The sequence below is a fragment of the Papaver somniferum genome, chromosome 5 (assembly GCF_003573695.1).
Source record: "Papaver somniferum cultivar HN1 chromosome 5, ASM357369v1, whole genome shotgun sequence".
NCBI classification, from domain to species: Eukaryota; Viridiplantae; Streptophyta; class Magnoliopsida; order Ranunculales; family Papaveraceae; genus Papaver; species Papaver somniferum.
The window spans coordinates 90,024,422-90,038,173 of NC_039362.1; the positions used below are offsets into that span (position 1 = coordinate 90,024,422).

The following is a 13,752-nucleotide window of genomic DNA, read 5'->3' on the forward strand; positions in this document are numbered from 1 at the left end:
CATGTGGTAGACGTAAGTTTGCGCTTTTCGCCTTCGACGAAAACCCACCGTCAACACTGGGGTTTGAATCTTATTGGTTAAGAAAAACTTATATGTGTCATCAACTTCAACTAGGCATTGCTCTATTAGTTTGAAGTATATGTGTAATTTTGAATAAGATGTCAAAGATGAATTGAAATTTGTGAAACATAAGCCATTTTAGGTTGGTGATCTAAACTAGTGTTACGAAATTCCCAAATTGATATGATTCAATAGAAAACACTTTTCAATATATGGGTTCGCCCACATTCTTAGGTCTTAGCATAGTTATCACTAAATTAAAGAGTATCCATGTTTTTCCAACCAAACGACATTCCACTTTTTCCCTCTATGAATATTATCCATATCTAACAATAAAAATCAAGTTAATTTTAATTATATTTCTATTGTGTGTTTAAGAATGACATGTATTTTTATAATTAAATTAATATTAATCCACGTAAATACGTTAAGATATTACAAATGCATTATCAAATTTTTCCCGGATTATTTTTCAATTATGTTTTGAATACTTAAATACTTACACTATACTAATATATCAAGTGATCATATAACAAAGGAAAACCCTCATATAACAAAATAAAATTTATATTCATAAAAGATATTCATTCGCACAATCCTTATGGCCTAATCTTGTCCATAAGGCCTTTCTTCACAATCTTCATCATTTTGTATCAGAAAAAAATATACACAACAAAAAAGAATTTTTATTGTATGTCTATATTCATACATACACCAAGAATATGCATACACGCCTCAGGAGGTCAAAGATGGCATCTTTGAGTAGTACAAGGTCCTTTAGCTTTGGTTTATTGAATTCATCGTAAGCCACAAGACATTGCTGCAAAAATGAATATAGTTTTAAGAAACAAATGAAAAACTAACAAAAATGTTTATAAATAACTCGTGCCTTGATGGCACTACACATGGTTGTGCAACATGGAATTCTAGTAAACGTCATTGGAAAAGAGTAATTCAACATTTATCTAATTTAATGATTATATTTAATTATATATAATGAAACCATTATTAGACCGAATTCCACACATAAAACTTGTGGCTCTAAAAGCTTTCTTTGGTTTTTTGTATCTAACGGTCCTCCGATTGTTGTTCTGAAGTGTAAGATATAAGGAAAATTTTCAAAGGGATAAAATACAATGATGCATAACGCTTCAGTTTGATGAAGTTCTCATTTTATTATTTTTTTTTTAAATTCGATTTTTGTATTGCAATGGATAAAAAAATAATTATTGAAATCAGGTCGTGCTAGTTAAATTATTTTATTATGCTATATTATTTTATTTTTGATGAATCAAATCAAAACATCATAAGCTCGATCAAGCTTGGATTATCGATCCATTTAACAAAACTTGGCATTTCAATACTAACTCATAAACAATATCATGTGTTTAACAAATATGGTTATGCCTCTAATCTTACCAATTGATCTGGGGATATGTACCCAAATTTTAGTTGTATATGCTGCTGATCCTAGCCTTTGGTGTGGGGATCTTGTGTTTAATGAACGATCTTTTAAAAGTTTTCAAGATAAAATTCATGTTAACACTTATGTGGATCCAGTATGCACTAATTTTATCTTTGATTTTAATTTGATTTTAGTTTCTGATAGGTATTAGTGAAGTGGATTTCAGAATTTGTTCGTCTAAGTTTGTTTACATTGTTATCTCGATGATTGCAGCTCGCTCTGCGGTTTTCAACACTTATGAGTTTCAGAGGCAAGTGTGGTTATAAAAGTGTTTTGTGAATGCTTCTTAGTACTGTTTCCGTTTTACATATGCTTGTCATGGAATCTTTCTATGTTTGATTATTTGGTTTTACATTGCCTCGCAGGTTGCATAATATTAAGCAACTTGGTAAGTTTTGCAGACCTATTATGTTTATCTACAACAACTTTATCTCAGTAATTTAGTATTTATCTAGTAGGTGTTACACTAGACTCGGAATTAATCACCTTATCACCACATATGAAGAGAGTGTTTATGTAATTCCTTGTTCTTTGTCATGTTTTGCTTTCCCATAAATGTGTCATTTCTTATTCCTTAGCCATTGTACTAAATAAGAGAAAGCATATAAATGTTTATGTTATTCCTTATTCTTTGTCATGTTTTTCTTTCCCATATTCTTATCTTCAAAAATAAAACTTTGATCCACCTATGGCTTCTTCTTACAAACATATAAAATGTGGAAGGACATGACATTGTCAGTATAAAAATTCTTGCTAACATACACAAAGTATTTTTTTTTCCAATTCAACTTGATTGATGTAGATAACAATGTAGATTATATCATGTTTATAACCATAAAAAACATAAATAATACTCTTTGAAAAATTGGCATTTAATATATTTTTCTTGATCAAGAAATCCAATTAATATAAATTCATAATGTTTGTTATGGACCTTATGATACTAATCAATGTGTGTATAATCATAAATAAAAATTATAACTTTTACATTCGTCGGGTGATTTTGGTATGGATGAGACTGGGATGGACGGATAACGTTTTTCTCTCAAAATATCATATGTTCGTCCAAAACTCAAAACCCCATGTTATTTTGTATAATAGATTATATGCATAAAAAAATCAAATAGAACATGCCATCAGTTCGAAGAAATATACCATTTTTTAAAGAAGAATCCAATCAACAAAGTTTATGAAAATAAGAATGTTCTTCTGAATTATCTTTGCTACATGCAATATTAAATGACATCGACCAGAAAAGGACTCACATGGTAAGTATATCTTACGTTTTGTCGCGTTAATCATGGTCAAAAATCAATCTAGAATTTTGTTTTAGTCCATTTTGTAATTAAAAATAAAATCTTCTACTGATCCTCTTGCTTGTATTTTTTTTACAGCAGTGCTGTCAATTGTCATTGATGTGAAAAATTAAGCTCCATCACAATAAGGTCGAATTCCCAGCGGCTCGCGTGCCTATTGTAACATCTCAGTTGGCAACGATATTAAAAATAATTTTAAAAAGCTAAACAAATGATAGTTTCAACAGAAAGTGAATTATAATAATGTTAACTAAGCCAGTGATAATTTTAACAAAAAGTAAACTAAGCAGTCATTCTCAATAACTCCATAAATATGCCAAATATACTAATCAAACCTTATCACCATCAGGCCTCTCGTAACCCCACCATTCCCAATAAATCATCTTCTATTTGTACCACTTCACATTTTTCGCATCTCAAATAATGAAATTGGCACATCAACACAACTCCTCCAACAGTGGCAAGAACGCTTGCATCATAATACTAATACACCTTCTTTGCAAGAATCAAGCTTCGCTCCTTCCCCCTGATGCATGAGGCATCCAACTCTTTCAGTAGCTTTATGATACTGTTTTTTTTAGGTTTGACAATGTTCCATCAGCATTTGCAGTCTGCAGTAGTTGTTTAATCCGGGAGGAGTGGTTTCAGCGTGAAAAAACTCACACAGTCACTTGATTTTTTCGTATATGGACCAACGACTAAAGGCTAAGATTTTTGGATATGTGAAAAAACTCTTTCTTATATCTTCATCCGCCTTCGGCGGATAAGGTGGAAACTTGACCAAGTCCGATTTGTGTGCATCCCTAAGTTATCAATATAGTAGATTATGCATTGTCATGTAGTGCTTCACTGCTATTTGCTTCTTGTAATAGATCGACACAACCTTAGTAAGAACAAACACTAAATCTTAATTACACATCACATATGAACTACTAGAATACCCCTCCATATTTTCCATATTTTCCCATTTATCCTAAACCTAGCAGGTGCACATGTTCAATGAACTTCTAGTATAGCGCCGACACCCAATTTAATATTTATTGGATTTTTAAGAAGGCATCCACGTCAATCCACATGAATGGGTTGACCACCCATTCGCCGAAATGATCGTGGATTGGCAGATGTGATCATAAATCTCAACTCACTATTAACCCCCAATATATCATTCATGAAAAGAACCGCGACATATATAAATAGAGCCAATAGGCCTAAGACTTCCTCTTACGGAGCACAACCAACATGAATCCTAACCTCAAGACTATAAATAACTTTAGGAGTGCATTTGTTTAGAGAAAAATGATTTTTTTTTTTTGAGAATGCGATACCATTCCCATACTTAGGGACATTTGAATGGTGGATTTAAAATTCAGCAGTTCTAGGTTGGCCGAAGATTTCACTTCGGTTTATCCCGAAACATATAGGGTGGGATCCACCATCCCAAAAAATTAGTAGGGGCTCGCCCATATCAGTGTTTTGGAATAAATTGAAGCGGAATCTTCGGTAAACCTATCACTTTTGTTTAAAATTCCTTATTTTCAAGAACCTAATCCTTTGTCTGTGATCAGCAGTCGAGCCAACTTAGTGCAAAAATGCGCATTTGCACCAAGCCTAACTGGCTCCAAAACCTATTTTGGGCCCAAATGGAAATATAAGGTTATTTACAAGGGAAAATTATGTTAAGGCCCAAAAAAATTATTATTCTTATTGGTAGGCCCAAAATTATTTTCAGCTACCGTGACACCCATAATTATTCAAAATTATAAAAAGAGGGTAAGAAGACAAAGTTACTCTTAATATATTTACTTGTAAAAGGAAGAATTTTTGGATTTTCTATCTGCTCAGTAAAGAGTCTGCATGACGAGTTATGCGTCCTATTTTTTTCAGGGGTATGATTGGTATGCAAACTTGAATATAACACATCTAAAAAACCGTGCCTTGAAATTTTACAAATTTTATCTCGTTGGAAATCTTTTAAAGAGCTTTACAAAACGAGTACAAACAACAATATCAAATTTGAATTTTTTACGAAAAAATCGGAGGTGGTTATCATTTTAGGGAGAAATTTCGAAAACTGGATATATTACCATTATGCAGCCACCATAAAGGATGCATAACACATTATGTAGACACCACAAAGGATGCATAACAAATTATGCAACCATATTTTGGTTTACGCATCCACTAGTTAGGTTATGCAACCACTAAAACGATGTATATGCCTAAAAATAACATTCTAATAAAACAAAATGATGCATGACACATTATGTAGTCACAACAATAGACGCATAACACATTGTGCAACCATATCTTGCTTCATGCATCCACTAATTTGATTATGTACCACTAAAAACATGTATAATTTTAAAAATTAACATTTCTACAAAAAAAAAAAGAAATGAATAACAAAATATGCAGTCATTTTTTAGATTGCGTAATAGGTTATGCAGTAATTTTTATAGCTGCATAATAGGTTATGCAATTATTTTTCTTTTGTTGATTTAAGTGTTAACTAGCATAAATGAATTATGCAACCATCTTTTCTGATGCCTAATAGCTTATGCATATATTTTCTCGGGTGCATAACAAGTAATGCATCCATTATTATTGCTGCATAACATATTATGCATCCATTTTTCTATTTCAGTGCTAATAAAAAAGTGGTTGCATAACATTATGTAACCATTTTTCGAAGGCATAACAGGTTATGCAAGCACTTTTGCAGCTGCATAACATATTATTCAGTCATTTTTAGGTTGACTTAAGTGTTAACAAAAGAAAAATGACTGCATAATGGAATATACGGTCCTTTTGTGACATTTTTGTAGTTGCATAACAGATCATGTGGCCATTTTGAAGTTGCATGAAAGATTATGCACTCATTTTTGTAACTGCAAATGCTCATGCTTCCCATCATGAGTGACAAAACCAAGCCGAAATAACATATAAATCACATTCCAACAAAGAAAAGGACGCATAACGATTTATGATGTCATTTTCTCAACTGCATAACAGGTAATGCATCCGTTTTTGTAGCCGCATAACAGGTTATGCAACCATTTCTTGGTTGATTTTAGTACTTACGGAGAAAAAAAAATGATGCATAATACGTGATGCGGCCATTTTTGGATGCATAACAGGTGATGCACCTATTTTCTCGGTTGCATTAAAAATTATGCAACAATTTTTCTATTTTAGTGCTAACAAAAAATTGATTACACAATGAGTTATGCAGTCATTTTGTCTTGCATAACTGGTTATGCAAACATTTTTGTAGGTGCATAACATGTTATGAAGACATTTTTTTTGGTTGATTTCAGTTCTAAGGAAAAGGAAAAACAAACGCAGAAATTATCAAAAGACAATTTTATTAGAGTGTGAAAAGACACCGGAACATAGGGAGAATATTTTAAAATGTGGTTACTCACACGAAGAATCACATGAATTGATATAATGATATTGTACCCGTAAATATTTGTACTATGGTTTTTATGTTTGTATTTTAAAGGGCCAAGATGTTTCAGTACTCATTTATTTGCCGTCTCCACGACAAAGCTCAAACCAACACAAACTCCTCCTGAGATAAATAGGCTAATAGATCTCATAATCTTCCGAGAACAATCATCGATGGCCTACTATTTCACGACAAGAAATTCTTGCAAGAACTTTACCCATTGTAAACATCCACAACTTCCTCCTTATGAATCATCAAACTCCATCGCCATTAACATCAGTTTCTCAACTGATTTTTAGCTTATAATTTCAGCCAAAATCCAGTAACACGCAGTAGTATACAAACATGGTTTCGCCATACTTTTACTCTTCTTCCTTGGGTCTTCTTGCTTCTCTATTGGGAAACAACAACTTGATCAATTCTTGGCACAAGTTGCACTGAAAATTAAAACCCAAATATTAGAAACTAATATAGGACTCTCAACGCATATAACCTCCGCCACAAGCACATTACTACTTCAAAATTTTGTAAAATTCTGCTCTCCGTTCACAATAACATTTTCAAAAATTGAGTTTTCCATCTTTTATATCACAATATTTCAGCAAAATTTGAATTTTCAATAATTGCCTATTTACTCATCAAATTCTTCCAATTCCGTTACATTCTAGCTAAAATAAAAAACAGATCTAGGAAAAATAACCCGCAAAATAATTTTAAAAAATCGATCTGTTACCTGATATTGATCGATTATAGAGCTCTGTCCATGTCAATGAACAATGATGTCCAAACTTATCCTTTCGCAAATGAACCCTAGTATAGCAAATTTATGAGATCCATTTACGGTTTCTGTAACATACCTTAAACTCTTTGGAGAAATTTGTGAATTCCTTTAGTTTGTTACACTTCCCAGCCTCATTTAACCACAATATCACTCAATTTCATTAAAATCTCAAGAAAACCTTAATTTCGAATTGACCAAATAAACCAATTTCTGTGATATTTCAACGGAAATGCTTACAAACTGAATCTTAATAGATGTCAACTTGTTTATTTTGCCTGAAATCGAAAGTCGTTCCAGATTGAAAAGAATATGAATTGATCTCGATGAATTTGTTAACTGGAACGTGATTTGGGTTTCCTTCTCTCTTTCACAACTTCTGAAACTAAAAAGGGTAGTTTAGACTTAAAGAAGAATAAAAACCAGAATTTTAGAAATTACGGGTTTTCGAGTGTTATACCCATAATACATGGGTGCGCCCACCAAGTTTTCTGGCGGTGGTTTAAGAGTGTAAAAAATTGGAAAAATGGGTCTGGTGGTAGTTTTCACTATCTACAAGCCTAATTTGCTTCCTAATTTCTGCGCCTAAATTATCTATATATCTAACTCCTTTAAAATCCTAACTCGAGCCCCACGTTGAACGGTGACCCTCGTCCACTCTTAGAATTGCTCTATTCCACGTTTCCTCGAAGAAGAGAAAAAGAGGATTTTTTTTTCACAAAATAAATTTTTTCTTTAATAATCCCGCGAAAAAAAAAAGAAAAAAACTCAACTAACCTAAAACAAAACCTCTCTTCCATTATTCGATCTAGCTCCGCCTTCACCTTCTTCTCCACTATCTACACATCTGTATCATCCTAATATATTCACCCCTCTTCTTTTCTTCGTTGATTTACCTTCAGGCATTATATATGTCTCTCTTTTCTTCGTTGAGCAAAACAGCTAAACCTAAACCCTATATAGCCGAAAATCCACAACCCTAACTTTCCATCTTCTCTTCCACTTTCTCCCTTTGCGAATCTCCATCGTATTCTTGGTTTTTTTATGTGATTATTGATTGCATCCTACAAGCTTTCTTTCAATGATTTTGTCTTCAGTCAAGCTTTCTTTCAGATTGAGGCTCTTGATCTTTCCCCACGTAAGTTCCTAAAAGTTACGGGATACTCTTAGAACTTTTTATTATTGTTTCCATGTACTATTGTATCTCTAATCGTGACTGGCGATTCTAAAAATGCTCTGGATCAGAAGGAATGACATTTTTTCTCTATGTACTTAATTTAGAAAAAGATGAGTGTTGAATTTTTGTATTTTACCAATTCAAGATACTGATTTCGATGTTTTTGGTTTTGTTTTGTTTTGTGGACTTTGAAAGGGTGATAGACCGATGAAAGTGGTAGGATATTTACATGATGTCAACAATCTTTTGGCAACTCTAGGGATGGATTCTTCGGAAATAATAAAATTGGTTCATCCTAGCTTGGATGGAGCATGTAAACCAAATCAACAGAAATACATAAGTGGTGCTACACTCGCTAGACCTAACAACACTGTTGAGTCTCTCAAGGAAGAAAAGCAAATCCGACTTGAAAAGGTATTGTTTTCACTTTTTTATTCATTTTAGGATTTTATTCATTTTAGGACACACTAATGATGTACAATTCCATTTTTGAAGCATTACAAAACTTGGGAAGCACTAACAAACTTGTGGAGTCTCATGGACAAGTCCTACGAAGAATGCAGGGTAAGACTGCTATTGGTTTGCATTTTCTATATTGGTAAAATTCTTCCCCAAATGTTTTACTGTGACTTTATCTAGCCACATTTAGAACATTAAGAAAAACTCCACCTATTTGGTTAGTGGGGACTTAAACAACTTTGTTTTTCATCTGACCCTGTGTAAGCTACTCATGATCCCATGGTGGTATCAACAAAATTTCAACTCCAGTTTTATGACATATTCGGATTGCTATTTTTCTGTATGGCAGAGATTCAAGTGGATAGTTACTGTGGACAATTAACCATTTACTAGGGTCCCGTAAAGATGTGTGTTTGTTTCTTCTAAATTGGACCTAATCTTAGGAAAAACATGAAAGTTACCATGAACTAATAGGTTCATTCCACAATGATATCTGTACACGAATTTAGGCATCCATTAATTGCATATTTCTAAAAGTATAAGAGCGTATTGTGCTCTCATTTATTCTTTTCCTGAGCAGGATAAATATTTGTGCTCCCTAAATGGTGGATAATCTATTCTACGAAAATGCGATCTTACTCCCATCTTTGTCTCTCTAATAATGCCTAGGAAAAACGCCGGCAAACCGCACTATACTCCTTTATAGATTTTCATTTGTTCTCAATTGAATGTTTGTATCTAAATCATGAAAAAAAAATGAAATTATGTTTTTCTTCTCCTTGAATACAATGTTTAATACGTCACTGTTTTTGTTTGATTTCTTAGCCTGAGATATTTATACCCATGAGAATTCCAAATAGTCTTAACCATAATTCCGTGGACAGTTATGGGCATGCGAATTCCATCTTAGGTTAGCATTTCTTAGCCTGAGATATTTCTTAGCTTGAAAGTCAATTTCATCTCCAACACCCATAATGTACTGAGTTATACTTTTCGCTCCTTGGCCAAGTTTGCCACTGTGCAATTGGTTGACCATGAACATTCGTAGATCTAATCTTCTCAATGTTTTTCTTTCTGTTTTTTATTTGTGTTTTGTTGGTAATGCTTCTCAAGGAATATTTTGTTAATGTTTGCGACTGGAGAGCATCCTAACTTCTAAATTGATACTGAGGTAGTAAGCAGAGAAAGATGTAACAGTAGTACCATGAGATGTTTAATATTGCATCTGTGTCTGGTGCATGGCTGGTGGGTATTCTGGCCTCATTGTTAACATCCTTTTAATATGGAGGTTTTGAATTTATATTTGTAACAACACAAAGTCTTCATAATAATTCTTTTTTTACAATGCGGTTCAATATGAATAGTCGTAACTTTGTATGACACTCTTTTCTCTTTTCGAATAGGACACTCTTCTCTTTCTCTATTTCATTTTGGTCATGGAAATATGTGATATACAAAATTTGAGCTCACGTAAATAAATTGTCTATTTATCTTGGTACAACATCTTGGCTAGAGTTATTGAGATCTAATCGAACTGTATAAAGTCACAGTTCTTCTTGGATTTAGTGAGTTTCTCTCTTGGATTTAGTGGTTTTCTTCTTGGATGTGTGTAAAATTTGTATTCCAAATTTGCGTACTGAAACATATCCTGTTCTGAACCTAAAGCTAAATCTAACTAAGATACCAACATATCCTGTTCTGATTCACACAATGAAATACGGCTGAAAAACTACTGCTATACTTTTCTTCTGACATACTTATCCAAGTTGTTTTTATTTTAATTCTTAAGATTTGGTTATTATATAAATGATCCCACTCATATCTTATAATTTCCACCCTTTGTTCAGCTTGAAATGGAGATCCATGTCTCTCTACTTCATTGCACATAGAGAATCTAGTAATCTTTTTTACCACTAATTTCTACGTATAGATTGCATTAGCGCCAACTGGATTTTCCATGATAACCAAGGGAATTGTACTTGGAACAAATCCATCAAATCATGCATCTACTGACATTACATTTACTTATATGTATAACTACAAATTAAGCTAGGAAGTTGGATAGTCATTGCGTATTGTGTATAAACCAACTCACAAGAACTGTTGTAGTATCATAACTCTATTTTCTTTACAATAGTTGGGATTTCTTTTTTGTAAGATTACAAAAGCTTGCATCACTTAAGGAAAAGTTATTTTTCTAATATATATATTTCTTCAATAGAACAACATTTTATTGACCTTAAATTAAAACTGGCTTTTGGAATTGATCTACTGGATACTCTTTTTTTAGTTTCCAAACTTCTAGAAATCAAAGACATTCTGAATTTATTGGTAGAATTTCAGAATTTAGGTTGAAAATGTTTATAATTGTTTGTGTTAGGATCTTGGTGGATCACTCGGTAGAGATGCGGCCACCGGAAGAGGTGTACTCTTTGCAACAGAAGCATTACTTCGAGAGCACGAGAAAATTATTTCTGGACGACGGGAAAAGTATTTCTGGACGACGGTTTGTCATTCAAGTAATTCTATTCCCCTGTATTTGTATATTGGCTGATATTTGTGCCTATGCTGGGAGTAATCATGGATGGAAATTGGTTTTTCTTAGTTAGTTTGAAGGACACAACACATGGTCAATATTGAAATTGTGTTCAGTTTACGATGTTATATGTTGCTTTTTTTTTATTAACCTTGAGATTTCTGATCTTCTTACATGCCCGCTGATTATAGTGGCATCGAAAGAATTTGTTGGTTTCTAAGTTATTACTCCTTGCAGGGGTTGTTGTGTATCTTGCACACTGGCATTCGTAGTAGCCACTTTTGTTGATTGGTAAGTCTATTCTTTTACTTTTTGTGATTGGTTTCTAAGCTGTTAATAAATATACTCTACTTATATAGTATTGATAGTGGCTTCAGGTTGGCTGCAACTATTTTCTCTTCACATACCATTTGGTTGTATTACTACCAGCAGATCCTTTCTCTAATCTGTTTTTCCGCATCATATCCATTTAATTACTATGATTGATACTAAGTTGTTAACATTTCGACATACAGATTGAATTTTTCTTCTTATCTGTGTCTATTGAATGTTTGTAGCTAAATCATGATAAAAAAAATGAGCTTATATATATTTTTGTTTTTTACTTTACCAACGTTGCATTGTGTAGTTAGAAGCCTAGGAATTTATAGTTTCCTTACAATGATCTTGGATGGTTTTCTGCTACATATACTTTGGTATTTTCTTTTTTTACTTGCAGTCGAATGAAATAATGGGAAGGTAATTAGTTTTGGATCAATAAAAAACATTGTTAGCTAATTTAAACTCTCAAGCTAGAATGTAGCAGTAATTTTGCATTCTTTAAAGCATGATTAAATTTTCTCACTGTATACATGTATTTGTTTTTGTTTTCAGCCCGTCTACTACGATCATGCTGGTATCAGTAGGTTGGACTTTTGTTTTGATTCTTCGCAAATAAGCTGACTAATCATGGTACATTACAAACGAAGTTATTTGATAAATATCTGGGAAGTAGATTACTAATTTCTCACCAAACGGTATACACTATTGACTTGGGATTATGCTGTTGGGGGTATATAGTGTCTGCACCAAGCAAGGGATCAGTTAAATCCTCTTCTTGCTTGCTATATATCTGTTTATGCTTATGATTCATATGCGCTGAAGTGTCTGTATATTAAGAAATTGTGCTTGCTGTCTTAGCTCAAATGGAAGAGCGCATGGTGCAAAACCATGTATTTGTGGGTTCGACTCCCACAGATAGCGTTGTTAATAACTTTTATAGGCTAAAACCTTTTCAAGCATTTTTGGCATTTTCACCACTTGCAGGTTTCCAAGTGATAAGAATTTTTGGCAAGAAACACCATTGTTCTGATCCTTTAATATGCTGCAAACCAGAACCAACTTGGAATTTAGAATAATCTTGGTAGACTTATTTTTCATGGGTAAGCTCTTCCTAATTAATGGTATATTTTTCTTGATAACATGATCTTCATTCGAGATTACAAGACCCGGTACAATTCAAGTACTTCAGAAATATGTGAAAGTCTATAATCATCAAAAATGGTTTTTAACATTTTAAGTTTGTGTATGCAGATCGACAACAAGGAGTACCACCACTTCATTGCTGCCAGGTTGAAAAGTGTCACCCAACCAAAATTGCATGTGGCTTTTCCACCTAATGATGCGCGACGACCACCTAATGAATGATGATAATTTGGGAAAAACGATACCAAGGTTACAAATTGGGGTCATTGGTGCACCAGAACTTGCAACTAGATCTTCTGTTGTGTTGTAATATGCAACAGAGCTTTAATGAGTAATACTGGATGATGGTAAGGGCTCGATTTATCTCCATTTCTTATCCTAAAACTATGTCTTTATTGTTTAGTTTGTCTAATTCGGTGTTATGCAGTATCAGCTGATAATAACATTAAGCTCGAATTTCCAATTATAGTCGAATGTGGGACAAAGTGTGATAATCAGACTGAGTTGAGTTAAGCTACACAACTGTATGCAAACCCCTAGAACTTCAGGGTTATTCATTCAATAAATTTTAAATGTTGTTTCAGGGTAATCTTTGATTTCATCGGGTAGATTCATATTTGGAGTTTTAGTTTCTCACAATTTTTTCAGAAATTGTAGATTTCTAAACATGAAAACGGATAGATATGGTTCCGGAAAACATAATTATATTGTTGAGTTAGAGTCAAAAATGCGAAGCCGCATGACACAAAATCAAAATTACATCGCGACGAGGCGAGGCGAAACTGCACGACACCAAATCAAAATGCAAACACCAAATCAATATTGCATATGGGCGAGGTGAAACGAAGCGAAGCCGAGCCACATCAAATCAAAAATGCATGGAACGGGGCGAGGTGAAGCCTCGCGACACAAAATCAAAATTGCATCGCGACGGGGCGAAGCGAGCTACCCCAAATCCACACCAAATCAAAAATGCACGATGAGGCAAGGTGAAGCCACAACACAACACACCAAATCAAAATTATGATTAAAAGAGAAAATGATGG

General features: G+C 33.4%; 1 protein-coding gene across 1 annotated transcript; it reads left to right on the forward strand.

Annotated features, from left to right (window-relative positions):
- The first annotated feature begins 7,860 nt into the window (after window positions 1–7,860).
- LOC113279287 (65-kDa microtubule-associated protein 8-like) lies at window positions 7,861–12,928 on the forward strand. The gene is made up of 7 exons (XM_026527987.1): window positions 7,861–8,208; window positions 8,443–8,661; window positions 8,743–8,811; window positions 11,087–11,212; window positions 11,961–11,980; window positions 12,116–12,137; window positions 12,815–12,928. The coding sequence occupies exons 1-7, from the start codon at window positions 8,152–8,154 to the stop codon at window positions 12,926–12,928; spliced, it is 627 nt and encodes a 208-aa protein (XP_026383772.1). The 5' UTR covers window positions 7,861–8,151.
- The last annotated feature ends 824 nt before the right edge of the window (window positions 12,929–13,752 follow it).

Excerpts from the sequence above, each read along its gene's own strand:
- LOC113279287 (XM_026527987.1), top strand. The coding sequence starts at position 8,152 with ATGATTTTGTCTTCAGTCAAGCTTTCTTTCAGATTGAGGCTCTTGATC. Across the intron at positions 8,662-8,742 it reads AGCAAATCCGACTTGAAAAG|CATTACAAAACTTGGGAAGC; the intron begins GTATTGTTTTCA and ends CCATTTTTGAAG. Across the intron at positions 8,812-11,086 it reads AGTCCTACGAAGAATGCAGG|GATCTTGGTGGATCACTCGG; the intron begins GTAAGACTGCTA and ends TGTTTGTGTTAG.